Source organism: Zea mays, chromosome 2 (genome assembly GCF_902167145.1).
Source record: "Zea mays cultivar B73 chromosome 2, Zm-B73-REFERENCE-NAM-5.0, whole genome shotgun sequence".
Taxonomy (NCBI): Eukaryota; Viridiplantae; Streptophyta; class Magnoliopsida; order Poales; family Poaceae; genus Zea; species Zea mays.
Genome location: NC_050097.1, coordinates 214,643,538 through 214,660,336, shown reverse-complemented (window position 1 = coordinate 214,660,336; position 16,799 = coordinate 214,643,538). Strand labels below are relative to the sequence as shown.

General features: G+C 46.4%; 1 protein-coding gene across 5 annotated transcripts; it reads right to left on the bottom strand.

Annotated features, from left to right (window-relative positions):
* Window positions 1-3,374: 3,374 nt before the first annotated feature.
* On the bottom strand, window positions 3,375-7,447 carry LOC100285943 (uncharacterized). Of its 5 annotated transcripts, XR_561756.2 has the most exons (7): window positions 7,083-7,447; window positions 5,806-5,878; window positions 5,581-5,735; window positions 4,809-5,498; window positions 4,305-4,685; window positions 3,893-4,174; window positions 3,375-3,642 (listed from the first exon to the last, which is right to left on the bottom strand). XR_561756.2 is itself a non-coding variant. In XM_008669948.2 (6 exons), the coding sequence occupies exons 1-5, from the start codon at window positions 7,356-7,358 to the stop codon at window positions 4,353-4,355; spliced, it is 1,527 nt and encodes a 508-aa protein (XP_008668170.1). In that variant the 5' UTR covers window positions 7,359-7,447; the 3' UTR covers window positions 3,375-4,174; window positions 4,305-4,352. The 5 variants fall into 5 exon arrangements, 4 of the variants coding, with proteins under 4 accessions (XP_008668170.1, XP_008668171.1, NP_001152304.2 ...); XM_008669948.2 differs by having other exon boundaries at window positions 3,375-4,174; XM_008669949.2 differs by having other exon boundaries at window positions 3,375-4,174; window positions 5,581-5,720.
* Window positions 7,448-16,799: the final 9,352 nt, after the last annotated feature.

Below are 16,799 nucleotides of genomic sequence, written 5' to 3'. Positions count from 1 at the left end.
TATGTCGGTACTGGAATACGTTTTTTTTTAAAAAAAAACAAGTGCAAGCTCATGGTTTTGATTAGTACCGCAGAAAGCAAAGCACGCACCTTTTGCAGCGGAGCTCTACCACACGCAGACGCAGGGCATCTCAATCGGATTTACAGCAGGCAAGCAACCATATCCCTTGGCTTTTCCAGCACATCTCACCGGCCGATTTTTTCTTGTGTACACACAATTAAAAAGCGCCGACGTCCTAATCATGCCGTAATCTTTACCATTTCCCTCTCTTCTAAGTGCGTGCGATGATTTCTTATCTGTCTGCCAGTGTTATCCCCCCGTCACCTCCTTTAATTTTGACTCTACTTTTGCATTGAGAATCCATTTTTTTATACGCCTCCTTTTACTTCTGGATCGTATAGTGGTGGTGGGGGGTCCGTCAACACACCCTAACCATGGTGGCGCTGACGTGTATAAATAACTAATATATACAATAAAATGATACGGTGTGCAATTGCATTTTTTCTAGATACTGACAAAATGTGTTCGTATCTTTTTTGGCAACCAGAAGGGTAAGCATCATGATGTCGACATGACTATTTGATTAAGCATGGATCGCCAAACATGTGGAAATCCGGAGAGGATCATGCTCTGGAGCCCGAGGAGTAGCTGGCTACCGCCTTTTCTCGCACGCGACTATGAACTATAAGGAAAGCAACGTAGCACAAGTAGCCTGGCAATGATCCAAGGCAACATCAAAAGGTTTTTCTTGACTAGAGAGAGGCTTCTATGTAGGTGGTAGTATATTTGAGCACTTCTAGTAAAAAGGATTCGTTTTTCTTACAAATCATACCAACACCACTACATATATAATCCATATTCATGGTCGATTCATCAACACCGATTCGTTATAGTAGATGCCGTAGTACTAGTTGCCAATGCAAATATAAATCGACAGTATTGCTCAAATACCGACACTGTCGATTTAATGTTCGTACTCGCGGCGGTGATCTCGAAGACACCGCTGTCGTTGTGAACTTGTGATAGATAGAAAAACATTGTGACTATCATTTCTCTGAGTCCATGAAGTTTTGGAATTAAGGGATAGGGACAGTTCTGAGATGAGGCCGGCGTCGTCACCCTCGCCTCGCTCCTCGATCGCATGTATATATGCCACACAGTCGCAGACTAATAGTAGGTGCTTGTGAGAGGGTTTTGCTGCTGTACACCCACACCACGACGTTATAACTTAATTACTACTACTACCTTATTACGAGAGGTTGCATGCCAAGGAGACTTCACGCCAGTCGCTTCAATTCGGAATGTCCACATTAATGGTACTACTCACTACTAGTAGATGAGCTAGCTAGGAAAAATACGATATATTATAGGTTTAAGAAATTCTTATAGAGCCAGAAATTCTTTTATTGTAGTTTCTTTTGCACGGTCATTTCTAATATCCTGTTCGTGCATGTTATGATCAATTGTACCAGCTTCTGCCGCCACCTCGATCCACATGCTGATGATAACGTATACGTTTACGCACTGCGTACGCAGGGTGGAAGTGCAGGACTGCAGACACGTCCAAAAAAAAAAAGAAAAAGAAATGTACGCGTCGCTCGCTCTTGTCAGTCTTCTTCGGTACCAAACCGGAAAGAAATGGCAGGGTTGGAAGTGCTGGTGAGAGTGGTCAATCTTAGACCAGCCGGCGGCAAATGGTTTGACCTCAAGCGTAGCATGATCCGATCAGAGCTGCTGGGAAAGGCAGGGATCGAGCCGATCGAGCGTTACGTAGCGACAGCGTCGATGGGGCGCTAGTCTATGGCAACTTGTGTCATGTGTCTGACATTTGCCAAGTTTATTTGCTCTCAGTCCAGTGATTGGAACTTGACCAAACATTAGTGCTTGTTAGTCAGCTTCGTGTAATCGTGTTATGTAAGCAGATTGACTTTTCCTGTGCCTTTTGTTAATAATAAACTATACAGTAGAGTACAGTACAGGTCCTTTTCTGGATTCTAATTTCTAAGTACTTGTCAACATGCGTCCGTGATGCCGCTTTGGCATGTTGCATTAATCTTACTACTATTATTATCCCTTGGGTCTGCTTCTGTGTGACGCCGCGGCCTTTTTCATCCGGATGCGGTGGAGAAGGGCGAAATAAAAGCGGCTGCCATATGTATTAGGAGTCACGCGTGAGCCGGATCCGGGCCTCGGCAGGCGGCAGCGCTGTTGCGACCCCACAGTTCCTGAGCACGGTGAGTGTGTATTCTAGACTCCCAAGGCGGAACACGCCTGGCAGCGTGACACACACAACCAGCGGCGCGGTCGACCCTACTAGTACCCCGTACGTACAGTATTCTCCCGGTTCGGTTTGTTTTTGTCCATGCGGCGTGGTCGTCGAATGATTCGCATCCATCCACGCGGTTTCGGGCCTTTCGGCCTTCCAAGGAGTGCTCGGTTTCGCGTGTTCGTTTGCGGGCCCCCCGGGAGGTTCCACCCGGCGTCGGTCGGGCGCTGGCCACCACTGCCAGCAGCCAGCGCGGTTCACACGTGTGCCCGCGCGCCGGCCGGAGCCACTGCCATTCCCCGTGCACGCCGGCCGACCACGCCGCGCCATCCGATGCCGGTGCGACCTCCGACCTGCCTCGCGACCAGAAGATCCCAGTGGCGGTCACCACACCGCGACGTGGCGCACGGCCGCGCGCGCGCGTGGCTGCTGCGTCTGCGTGCTCCGCTTTTGAACGACGAAAAAAATAGATTGCAACGAGCTAACAATTTGAGTTTTCCTGCGATATCTGATCTGAACTATCGACTCCATGAGTCCATGGATGCTTTATTGATCTGGTGGGCACGTCATTGGATCCAAGTGCTAAGCTGTGCCAAACACGACATACCCCTATGTTGGAGGAGCCTCAGGGATGCCTTTTTCTGTTTTGTCTCTACAACCAGGCACGAAGGCAGTAGACGAGGCTCGACCTCCCTACTGGTCATATAACTTCAGTAACTGGAACCTCCCTAGAATTTAAAATTTACACAGTATAAATGTATAATAAAGAAGAGTCTTATATACTATAGCAGCTTAGTTTAATCCCTCCTGAAAAAATTACTAGCTCCGTCACTGTGTAGAACAGCAATGCGTGTTTTCTTAAGAGGAAGCAGGGTAGGGTTTAAATCAGACACGAATTAATGTATAAATATAAACTAATACACCTCCAGCGGCATTCAGTCATTACGCTGGTAGTGTGGCGAAGTCGACAACGACATCTGGTACCGCAGCTATTCAACAGCCTCCACCAGATGGCCAAGGACTGGTTTTAATCGATAGATCCCAACTACGCTATTGCGTATGATTAGGCCACAAAACGACAAGAAAAAAAAACTTGCAGTCCATCACAGAGAGTTCTAACCCAACCACCATGAAATGGTAGGACGTACAAGCCGTGTATGATTCATGATAGCAAGCCTTCACAAAAAAAGGAAACCCCCAATGTCAAAAGGCATTGCAGAATTACAGCAGTACACAAGGCTGCCTGTGATGGCACTCTTACAGTTAGGCTACATGTTTCTAGCGTAGCATTTTGTTCAGAAGCTGTACTTAATAGTAAAACTAGCAATCAAGACGGGAAAAAACTGCTGGGAAAATTCGTTGTGCAATCAAGCTTCCTGTGCAATTAAACTACCAAAAGTCATGAAAAATCTAAAAAAACCATAGATATAGATATTTTATTATCTGCTCTACCAATATATCAAAATTTAAATTCTAACTTATCCTCGTCAAGGGAAATAAAAAAGAGAAAAATTATATCCAATATAAAGGATTAAAAAATGATAAATTTTCTCTTTTTTAATCTCTTAACATATGATGAATTAGAACTTAAAATCTAGTATATTGATAGAATAAATAATAAAGTACCTCTATATTTTTTTTGGAAACTTTTTATGACTTGGTAGTTTGGTTGCATGGCGATTCCACCGAAAGCTTGACTGCACAACAGTTTTAGCCGTCAAGGCGAGGTACTCCTAGAGCTAGGTAACCAAGTGTCCATCCAACCATTCTGGCGACTGGCAATAATGCATTTCTCTTAGATTGTCATCCATTTGCAGCTGATTGAGGGAATTCGGTGAAGACTTTTCACCATTAGGGAGGTGATATGGACGATAAGTATATGCTATAGTTAATGATGCAGTATAAACCCTGTGAACATCAAGTACCAAGTCAGCAACCAAGCCCATTTCCTGAGAACTGTGAACTAATCACTAATCAGTACTATGCGTATGCAGACTGCTACCAAACAAACTCTAAAATCAGAAAGAGATCATCTTACTGTTAGGAGCGTGGGCTCAAGAGAAACAAACTCCCACCACCTAGGCATCTACCGTCTTGAGACTAGTGTTTTCCTTCCAGACTTCTCTGCGAAACTTGTTAGCAGCAACCTCTGTCTGAATGTATGGTATGCCTCCAAGCTAGTCCCAGCCCACCTCTGGCAAAAACGCTCATCTGTGGGCACAAAGGAGCTCAGAGGAAATGGGCCCTTTGGAGCTTTCTTCAAGGAAACCAGAAAACGATGGCGGGGACGGATTCTTTGATCAAGAGACAAACTCAGGTACATAGGATATTTCGTTAAGGATTGGACCTCATTCTTGAGGTCATTGACCAAGTAAAGATACTTTGGCTTGAGATTGTCCTCCAATGACAAAGATAACACCTGACATGGAGTGTGCAACAGTACGTACACCATGAGACACATACACATTGAACAATGAACTTAATTGTAAATGCAAGGCAAGAACAGAAACAATGGGGAATGATGACATGAGTGAAGTAATACCTGAGTAAGACTTGTCAATACTTTGAGAATGTCAGAGTTTCTCATACCAATGCTTCTCAGGAAATTTAGTCGAGGTAAGATTCCATCTTCAATGCTGTAGTGAAGCAGCTGAGGGTGTTTTGTGACCATCTTAACAATGCTATGTTTGGGAGCATCCAGTTCTTTTGACAGGAAAAGCGATCGAGATTTCCATGCACTATCAATTTTCTGCACCAGAATCTGTGGGCTTAGCTGCACTACTTTCCCCACATCACTCTCCTCAATACCTACTTCCTCAATCAGATACCTTACTGTTGGCTTCAGAGACTGCTCCACACTGTAAGAGAACATCGAAGGAGCAGCAGAAATAATTTGCCCTATTCGTCTATTTGGAACTCCAATGCTCACGAGAAAATCAACATGAGATTTCAGATTGCCAAGGGTGTATTCCAGAATCTGTGGCTGCCTCACCAGTATCCTTTTCATATCTTTGCTTTTAACCCCAGCATTTAGCAGGAAATCCAACCTTTCTTCTGCTGAAGCCTGACTGATTTGAAAGCAGGCCATGTGTCTCTCATAGATGTAAGTAAAATGAGACTCTTTTAGTCCAAAGGTGCACAAGTAATCAATCAGTGGTAACCATTTGTCATCGAAGTCATATTCTTCTTGTAGTTTCTGGAACAGACTTCGAGAGATACTTGCATTTTTCAACTGCAACAACAAACAACAGTAACTAAGTGCACCATAAAATCAATAATATGGACATGTTACATTTACATGCTGAGTAATTTACCTCAACTTCTCTGTCCATGTTCTTAAGATCTGTTGATGATCGTCCCACTTTACTCCTAGGATGCATGGACTTACTTCTTCCTGGACTACCGTATTTGTCATGGGTTTTGGTTTGTCTTCCTTCCCAGTTTTCTTTTACCACTGGAGTTTGGAGTCCTGGAGTATTAGAGTTTAAGCACGAAGTGACCACTGTTTCTAAATAGATTTAGCATAACACTTAAGATACCTGGTTTCTTGCTTGAAGCACGAGGGCTGTTTGAATAAAGTACACCAGGATATTCCAAACCCGACAAGTCATCCTGAAAAGGAAACCAAGCATAAATTTAGGATAGTAGACATAGATGAAAAGAACTCATTATAAGATTCCAATGTTACGTTCCATGGCCAAATAAACAACAGGATATAAAAATACAAAGTTTTTCCATATTCAACATTTGTCTGTCATGCAATTCGAACTCAGAATTCAAAGATATAATTTTATGGGGTGCTCAGTGAAACATATGCATTTCAGATTGCCAGTCAATCATCCAGTGGTACTGGAACACAGCGGACAAGTACTACAAACATAATATATGCATATATAATCTATTTTTGTGGTGATGATATAGATATGGACTTTGATGAACTGATTCAGTAAAAATGTGTTATTGATCAGTTACGGCCATTCAGTAAAAATCTTAGCTAATCCTTTGAGCCATTATGGTGTTTCTTCTAACAATATGGGTAACAGGGATTGGGGGGCAATGTGCCATTTATGCAGCTTCATATTTCGAAGCCTTAATCTGTTGATGCTGAATTTGAGGAACACCGACCAGATGTTAAGGCCATTCTCAATTGATGGTTTTATTGCACAGTTTTCAAGGTTGTCATGTCAACATTTGTGCAGGAAACAGTGTATGCAGAATTGCATCCCATAAAATTGCATGTCATGTCATCCTCTTTGCATATGCGGCATGTCATTTAATGAGAATTAAACTTCCACTGAGAATGGCCTAATGACCAGACAAATATCACGCCACACTACATGTCATTCACAATATGTCACAACTTGGGGGAACACAGAGGACACCAGTAATGAAGACAAACAATTGTACACCAGAGAAACATGTTAGAACTTAGAAGGGAAGTGCAGGAGAACGCAAACAACCAAACACAACAAAGCCACTAGTTCCAAATTCCAATCCTACAAGCCGAAGCACATAAGTGGCAAAATGGCAGATTAAACCTTACAGGTCACTAGATCTTAGGTAATTGTTCCATCATGGTTCGTGGTGTGCCTATACAAGGACACACGTTTAACTCGTTCAGTCAACCGTGAGAACTGTGTGTTGCACATGTGAACCGCAAAATAGCAAAAGTCCTGTTCAGTTGCTACTATCAACATGACATTTCTAAGATGGTATGATCCAATGATGGCAGGGATCAGGTGTTCTATCAAGCAAACCTATGCGGACAATAAGTGAGGAATGGGAAACTAGCGAATTGGCAATGGGGTTAACTTACATCGCTCTCGTAGCCCTCCTCGTCGTCTTCATCGTCCTCGTCGAACTCCGCCTCCTCCTCGTCGTCCTCGTCGAGATCGTAGTAGGGGTCCCGAGAGCGGCGGACGCGGCGGTTGGGCTTGAGGAGGCGCACGTTGGTCTGGAGCGAAAACGCAACGCCGCCTGCGCGGGCGTGAAGGGGGGTCGCGGAAGCGGAGGCACCATGGGCTGGGGAAGGGAGGAGGATAGAGGGCCGTGCGGCGGCGAGCGGCCGCGGCAGCTGGAGCTGCAGCGCCATGGTGCGAGCGAGGGGGATTGCGCGCACGGCGCGGCCTTGGATATTTCTTTTTGGGGTTTTATTTATTAATTATCCGCGACGGTGAGGGTAGGGAATCGGTGACAGGGCCACAGGGGGTTTGGAGACGGAGGAAGAATCTTCCGGGCGGACTGACGTGGACCGCTGCGGGCAGGCTTGACGCTACTGGGCCGGAACAAGCTTGGGCTTAACGCTACGGTGACATGCTGCAATTTGCGCGGCTGAGCCGGCGGACTCAGGTCGCATGATTTGTTGCACATTTCTTTTTCGAGAGAAAGAGTGCATTCATTCGCCAAAAAGTATAATTACTTTCTAGTTTAACGAGCTCACTGATACAAAAGAAAAGTTGTTTCTCTCATTGTGCGTCTTGCTAGCTGAGCTAATTCGTGAGCTGCTTTATTGCACTCTCTCCAATTTTACTAAACCACACATCTCAAGCATTACTCAAAGCATGTTTAATCTCCACCATAGATGTCTTAAGAGTTTTCACTAGACAATGCCTTTTTTGTCCATTGCGCTGCTAGTTCAATGCCTTCAAAACAGGACGACTACAACGGCAAGTGTGAAGGCATCCACAAGTCAGGGAGTATAGCAGCCCGACGGGACGATGTCCAGTATAGGATTCTGAAAATAGCTATTCAAAATTGCTACGAGATAAATTTTTTTAATTATATAAAGTCTAACTAGTATATATAGTACTAGGTGAGTGCCCGTGCATTACAATGAAAACACATAATATCACAGTACTGTTATGAGAAAAATGTTTCTTAATACATTTGTGATCATATCCATACATAAATTTTGTTATTTTAGTCTAGTTGTTTCACCACTACATTACAATCATCAGTACCATTGCATCAAGCTAAGGTGTAAAAAAGAAGAAGAAAAAACAGAATTTTCCTGGGTTCACCGTCATCCACTTTCTTGATGTTATAAAGTGAATCCTATTCACTATTGTTTAAGGGGGTGTTTGTTAACCAGATTAAATAATCTAACAACTTTTGAACTAACACTTAGTTCAAAAATTGTTGGATTATATAATCTGGATAGATTATAATACCAAACAAACACCCTAAGTATCATTCACGTAACTAAACACAACTAATAGGCTTAAACACAACCCAGAACCCAGATCCATTTGTCTTCCAGAGCAAAACCAAAAGGACACGATTTGAATATTTCTACAAAAAATGATGCAGCATGCCATTGCTAAAAATTACAACATATTTAGTGACAGTCAGAAGCAGACTGCTTTAAAAAAAAGGAATGAGCAATAGCATTTACAAAGGTCAAGAGTCAAGAGTACAACAAGAAAAACAATAAAATGTCAGTAACAAATAAATAGTAAATATAATCAATCTAAGTAATAGATAGGCAATGATCACTTTATATCAGGGGCTAGCCAAACACAACCCAGGAAACATAGAAACACATTTGCTCAAGGTACTCACACATTGAGAGAAGAGAATATGGAAGCACACTCTACTTCAAGGTTAGTGAAAGTCAGTGATGATGTCCCAAGCAATAAAAGTTGAAGGTTGGAGAGCAACTCATTCAACAGAATCAATAACAAGGCTAAACTTGAACGCCCTACCTAGTCTGAGGTGATCAGAAGGGCAGGTTTGTCTCGCCAAGGCCTTGACCAGCTGTTCTGGTTCCTCCCTCTGGGTGGACATCTAGTCTATATGAGAGCTATAACACAAGTGGAATCAAACATGAACATACAACAACACGTTACCATACTATGACAATATGAGCACTGCCACATGAACTAAATCAATTGTAGTAGATGGATATTTGTGAGAGATTTGTTATCTGAACTGAAAGGCCTGACACAACTTGGTTATGGCGTAACAGAAGAATAGAAGGTTGGAATTGGGTTTACAATTGGAGGTCACAAGAGAGCATGCCCTTTTTTGACCAGCTATCTAGAGGACAATCATCCGTTATTGTCCCTCGGCAACAACATCACCATCCTCTGCATAAACCATACCAAAGGCACTAAGTGACTTGCATTTCTTAGGCCTTGCAGGAGGAGATCATCGGTGACCATCAACGGGCTTTTATATGTCATGAAAAACCTGAAAGAATTTATCCCTGCAATTTTGAAATTGATATCATGCAGTCACGCACCAGGCCATTAAAATGTAATATACTTTTCCATTAAAAAGCTGGTTCTCACGTCGATGCATATGAGTTGCTCTATGTAACAAAGTTTGGTTTAATTCCTTAAGAAAAATAAACAACAATAGAGGAAAAAACAAAATGTATACACTGACCACATTCCCTAACCATGACTTCCATTTCCCTTGCAACCTCATCATCCCACTTTGTAATGGCTATCAGGCCATATGAAAGCCATAATCCACGACAACTTTTCCTACTTTGTGCTTATAGGACTCTAAGCCTGCAGTCAAGTTGTTGAAATCTGTTGAAAATGTCAACAAAAAAAAGAAAATGTGGAAACACAATAGAGAGGTTGCATGATATCAACATGTTTCAGAAAAGTTTTTCCAGGTAATTTATTTATGTTTTTTTACTTATACTAACCAAAGGAAACTGAATCTATTCAGCACTAAAATAGTTGCACATTTGCAGTGAATTATCCAAGTGCCTGCTCAAATAACATATATGATAAATGAAATTGGTTGGCATGTGTAGCAAATAGGACCCTAACCATCATCCATCGAAACAAACAAGCACATAACAGTGAATGCGACCAAAGTAGATTCACCGATTCTGATGTACCTAATCATAAGACAATTCTAAGTTCGATCAAACACCATTCACAAGCATGTTTAGTGACACTCAAAAGTGGTGATTTAGCAACAAGATATAAAAGCAAACTCGGTACTATAATACTTCATAGGGGGCAGTAAACTACTGCATACTACGAAAAGAACACCAGCCTGTGGCTTGCCTACACAGTACTAATGTTGGCTGAATAGTTGATGAGCTATCGACACACCCACTTGCTCTCTAACAAATTCTAAATCAGGATCAGGGCATCATGCCTAGACAAAAGAGAGTGTCATAGTATATAAAACAATTGTAGGTGCAAAGTTGTCTCAATGTACCACTGAGCATAAAAGAAACAAGGGATGATTTGACATGAGAAATAAAAAATAAAAAAGTAAGGACAAGAATTACCTCAACTGTCGTGTGATCGTGTCTCCCATGCTCACAACAGATAGCAAGAATTAAGAAGTTGGACACAACTTACTGCAGATAGCAAAGACACCAAGTTTTATATAGTAAGGGCTGCAAGTTTTATAAGTGGGCTTGGATACCTAATCTATGATGTCAACATTATAAGCCGAGCATAGTAAATTAGTACCCTTTCCAAATTATAATGTGTTCTGGCCTTTCTAGATTTATAGCTTTTGTCACGCACCAAGATATAAGTTCTGTATAGATATATATTATCTAGAAATACCAAAATGTCTTATAATTTGGAACGGGGAGTAACAAACATGATCAACCTTGTTCCCGATTTTCACATCATTCTAACTGCAGGATTTTGTTCAAAGCATTCTCATATTTCTGTTTGAGAATTGGAACCCAGATTAAGTTCGGTGGATGAAACTAAAAGAAAACTCAATGGTATCATAAAGAAAAGGAAGGATGTGTGTACCTTGTGTTTCTCATGAAGTTGTAGTGTCCGTTCATCAGCTTTCTGTTGCTCAATTCTGGCCACATTGAGGGAATCATTTTGGTCAACATTTTGCAGGGATTATGAATTTATTATTGGCAAGATTATAAATACAGTTCAGAAACTTTCTGAAATGTGCAATGATAGATAAGATGTGTACAATAAACGATAGCCCTGTAACAATCAATCATGATAAAAAGTTCAAAGTTAGAGATTCACTTGAGAGCTGTGATACTCAGGGCCCATAGTCAAGGAGAATGTAAGAAAACATTAGATGACTTGTTTTCTACAGTAATCAGTAGTTCATAGTTCAGGTAAAGGTTCAGATCAGAAGAATTGTAAAGTTTAAAAATGTGGAGTTACTTACTTGGATTTGGTTTGGTTAAGCAAGGTTTACCTTCATCGATAGCGTACAATACATATGAATCCTTACATATCCATGTGAGATGCAAAACATAACTACTAAAGCTTGCGTTGAAACAATTAAACCCAAACTTAGTCATAGAACACTCATATAAAAGTACACTAAGGTTCACTACTTGGTGGCATAAATCTCGAGTAGGAACCGAGATGAAAGCATTTGGTGCAGGTTTTCGAATACGTCCTTCTGAGGACGACTTCAGTAGCTGGGGCATCGGCACGGGGCGTCGAGGCAGAGGGCAGCTAGGGGGTGTCGAGGCAGAGGGTGGCGCTGGGCAGGAAATTGGCCCATTTAGACCAAAGTTGCTTGTATGCCAAAACCTATTTATGTAGAAACAGTCAGGCATGGCCCATTTAGACCAAAGTTGCTTGTATGACAGAACCTATTTATGTAGAAACAGTCAGGCAAAAGTTTTGTGCTGCGGCAAGTGCTGCCAGCTGTTGACCTGGATAAAAATAGAGCTAAGTATACAGAAATAGTGGTACATGCAGTTCTCAAAGATTAAGTTGAGATACAAAAATAAAAATAGCACATAGCAGTATAGCACAGATCAATCAAATAGAGCTAAGTATTAAGAGAGGAATAGAGAAAGCATGAAGTAACCAACCAAATCTTTGTGGGATAGGTAAGCATTCTTTTTTTCCTGCTGAGAAATAGTTAACTGGTCGAATGCAGTCCATCCATGTTTGAAGCTCATAGAAGCCCAAATCATCTTTGACAAAAAAAGAAGATCATAGTTTCATTCTGATAAACAGTGTGATTATCATCTCCTAATACACGCGCCCTTTCATTTGAGCAGCGACCCGAGGAGTGAATGCTAGCTCTGAATACAATGGAACACAATTATAGTAGTAGAGATTAACACAATTATAGTATATTAAGATACCTGATTACGTTTTTGTTCATCCAAGTTTGGAGGAGCTGAGCTTCTCCTAGCATGAAATTGTTGTACAAATTTTTATATTTAATAGATGTCATTTAAGTAGAAAGCAAAAGGTAATTTCTTCTATATAGCTTCTGCCCCAAGCTGGAGGTAAAAAGGGATAAGAAAATCATACCGGCAACCCATTAATATTTATATACTACCAAATTCAAAGTTAAACTCTGTCGGCGTTTCGGACCCGGGGGACCCTCAACCGGCCCGACTAGTGAATTTTGTGCCGCGTGCCCCTGTCTAGATGGGTTGATGCAAGATGGAACACAAGAGGAAGGATGAGGCTTATATTATCTTGCACCGGGGGTGCTTGCAGTAGGGGTTACAAGCTTCGCGAGAGAGGGAACGGGCCCTAGGCCTCCTGGGGAGTCTAGTGTTGCGGAGTGGAGCTCGATGTTTGGGTGAGTCCGTCTCCGTTGCTCTTGCTGCCCATGTTGCCCCCTCCCCTTTTTGTTCTCCTTTGAAGGCCTTGTGCATCCCCTTTTATAGACACAAAGGGATGGTCCAGCTGTACATATGGGGGCGTAGCAATGTGCTAACGTGTCCGATGAAGAGGTGCTTGAGCCCTGTATGAAGCGTAGCTGGCGGGGCGGAGCTCCTTGTTGCGCCCGAGGCTGAACTCGGGAGAGGTTGTGACTTACTGTTGTTAGTCTTACCCTGGTGGTTGGCACAGTAGCCGGAGCGGGGCGAACAGTGCTGTTTTCCTGTTAGAACGGTCAGTGAAAGGGCGAAGTGACTGCGGTCACTTCGACCTTGCCGACTGAGGCGCGCATGTCAGGATAAGGTGTCAGGCGATCCCCGCATTAAATGCGCATGCGATACGGTCGGTTGGTAAGGTGATTTGGCCGAGGACGCTGCACGACAAAGTTTACCCGAGCTTGGCTTCGGGCGAGCCGAGGGGGCGCCCACTGCCTGTGGAGGCCCTTGGGCGAGGCGTGAATCCGCCCGGGACTACTGTTCCTGCCCGAGGCCGGGCTCGGGCGAGGCGAGATCGCGTCCCTTGGAAAACAAGGCCTTGACTTGAACCGTGCTTATCAGTCTTTGCGGTTTGTTCTGAATACGTTTTCCAGCCGTGTTTAGGAGTGTTGGGGGTACCCCTAATTACAGTACCCGACAGTAGCCCCCGAGCCTCGAAGGGAGTGTAGGTATTTGCTTGGAGGTTCTGTCGTATTTTTGCAAGGGGACCAGCCTTTCTCGGTTATATTTTGTTCCGATGGGTGCACGCGAGCGCACCCGTCAGGTGTAGCTCCCGAGGCCTCGGAGGAGTGGTTTGACTCCTCTGAGGTCTTAATTCTTTTTGTGATGCCTCGATCGGCCTTGTTGTTTCCCCACGCGGCCTGGTCGCAGCCTGGGTGTATGGTCAGGCTCTGAGTTTTCAAGTTGTTTTGTCGACGTGGTCGACAATTTGGCTGTAGCCTGGTGCGAGAGCAGCCTCCGAGCCTCTGCACGGAGCGAGAGGACGATCTAGGACCGTCTCGACTTTTATTGTACGCCCCTTCGTCGCCTTTCCGCAAGGAGGAAGGGGGGAAAGCGCCATGTTACCCTCAGAGGGCACCGAACACGGTGTTTCCAGTGAGTTGCTATCGGGTGATCCGAGTGGACGCCCGAGCCCCGTTCGATAAGGGTCGGCTAGTGGCCCAGAGGCGCGCTCCAAAAGTACATGCAGGTGATTTGCTGGACCCGGACCCATTTGATAGGGCCCGAGGGCTCGGTGCCTCCCTTCGGTGGGATTCCATTACAAATCGTTCCCGCTGGTCTCGGAAATGTCCTAGGGTACCTCGGGAGTGTAGCCCGAGCCTCTACCATGTAACGGACGTACCCAGGGTCATCCCTGACTCTGCGTGCTCTGGGTCGGCTGTCGAACCCTTCCGAGGGGCCAGCCTTCGAACCCCTGATCAGTAAAGGGCTCGGAGCCCGAGTGCTCTAGGGCGGTTGTCGAACCCCGCAGGGCGCAACCTTCGAACCCCTGATCAGTAGGAGGGATCGGGGCCCGTTTCCTTCGCTGAGAAGGATCCTTTTCCGAAATATCCCCTTTCCTGATCCCTGTGGCAAGAGAGAGAGGAAAAGGAAAAGGATATGAATTTAAATAATGTGGCACACCTTTTTGACGCGGTCATCATGACGGAGGTGAAACGGCGCCCGCTTCGCCTGTCAGAGGTGTCGCTTGCCCTGCCAAGGAGTTAATGCGACGGGACGGGCGATTCACGGGGCATCTGTTGCACGTGCGCGAGTCGTTCGAGGAACAGAAAAACCGTTTCACCTTCGAGTTTGAGTTTCGGGACGGGTTCGGGCAAAGTTTTGGGTGGATCTCGCCCGGACCTTTATATACCCGGAAGAGGGGCCGGCGGTGGTTCTTTACCCTGCCATTTGTGCTTGCCTTCTGCTTTGGTTTTCGCAACCTAAGATAAAGACCAGAGAAGAGAAAACCGAGCACCTCATCCCCTCCGCCTCCACCGCTTCTGCTCGGCGATGGCTGACAAGGCGACCGTCATTCCGCTGCGCGACCCGTGGCCTTTCTCCACCGTTATTGTGGAGGATCTGGAGGCCCTTGTTTCCGATGGTTTGCTCCGTCCTCTCTCCGGCGGGACGCAACCTGAGTGGATGGCCCCCAGGAGCGAGGCCGACCCGACTCCGCCGCCGGGGTACATGGTCAGTTTCATCCCCTTCCATGAGCGGGGGTTTGGGATGCCGGCGAGCTGATTCATGCGGGCGCTCCTGCACCACTACGGGGTGGAGCTGCATAACTTCAACCCCAACTCCATTGCGCAAAGCGACCATTTTCACGGCGGTTTGCGAGGGGTTTTTGGGGATTGACCCTCACTGGGACCTGTGGACCCATCTCTTTTCCGCGGAGTTCTTCGCCGCGTCGACGGATGTGAAGAAGGTCCGCATGGTGGTGCGGGCCGGTGGCTGCACCCTCCAGCTGAGGTCGGGGCGGGCGCAACAGTACATCCCTGCCTCCCTTGTATCTTCGAACAAGGGGTGGCAGAACCGGTGGTTTTATCTCCGGAACGACGACGGGATGCTTCCGCCGTTTTCTCAACGAGTGGTGACCGCCGCCGACAATAACTGGCGCTAGGGAGCCACACGCGAGAACCAGTAGAAGCTCCAGCCTATTCTGCGTGCCTTGCAGAGGTTACGAGATGAGGGCCTTACCGTTGCGGGGGTCGTCGCCACTATCCATCGCCGGAGGGTGCTCCCTTTGGCAGAGCGGCGGTTGCGGCTCTCGAAGATGAAGCCGGGGGTCGATTTGGAGGGCTCGCGGATGTCCTCGACCTCCCTCTCCGCCGACGACCTCCTCAGGCGGGTAGCGGGTACGGTAGGGAGGCTGGATGCTGGCGTCCTTAGCCAGTCCTCGATGCGCCCCGACCATGGGTACGTGTCCCTGGTAAGTGTTCGATCCTCCTTCTATTTTCTGCCGAGTTTTTTACGTCTTTGATTCTTACTGTTGGGATTTTTTGTTCGTCCCCAGGGGTTGAGGGGTTTTAAACTCTCCCGGCCACCGGTCCCGGAGGACGCGACGGACCAAGCCGCATGTAGGCTCGCCGCAGAGAAGGAAAAGGAGAAGAAGGACGTGGAAAAGGCCCGAGCTCGCAAAAGGATGCGAGCTCGGGAAGCCTTGGAGAAGCGTCGTCGGAGGCAGGCGAGGGATGGGCTCCCGTTGGAGCCGTTGCCGGAGATGCCTGACGAAGACGATGATGATGATGACGAAGACGATGACATGGCGGCCCGACTTGGCCTCAGCCCGGACCTAAGGCTGGGCCAGGGGTCGCCGAGCCAGCCTCCAAGTGGGCTGGCACCATCAGTGCCTGGGGCCGGGACACCAAGGTCCCGGTCCGAGGAGCGGAGGCAGGCCGAGGGGGTACTTGACCCCTTGGCCGAGATAATTGGGGTGACTCCGGGGGGTCAGGCCGAACCACATGCCCCTCAAGAGCAGGTGCCCACGCCGACCGTATAGGAGGCCGGTCCCTCGTCCGTCGTGACGACGCTTGGGCAGGCCGCTCCCTCGGCGCCTCGGGCGTCCAAGGCGGAAACGGCGCTGAAGCCGGCAGCGGGGCAACCCTCGGCAGCGCCTATGGAGACCGGGCCCCGAGGGGTCTCCCCGCAGGCACGATTGGCCTTGCCCCGGAGCGGGTAAGTATCTGAAGATACCTCTGTTTTGGTTTTTTCGTTGTGTGTCTTGAACTTGCTCTCTCTCTTTCAGCAAGCGGAGGCAGGGCTCGGCCGGTCTGGCCCACACGAAGTCCCTTAAGACGGGGCCGGCCTCTGCAGCTGGTGCTGCGGCGCGTCATGCCGGTTGGTTGGCCTCCGCACAAGGCGCCCTCCAGCGGGGGCCCACGCGGCACGAGTTGCCATGGGGCAAGCCTCCCAGGCTGACCCCCCTGTTGGAGCGGCCATCATGCCGCGGCCCCGACC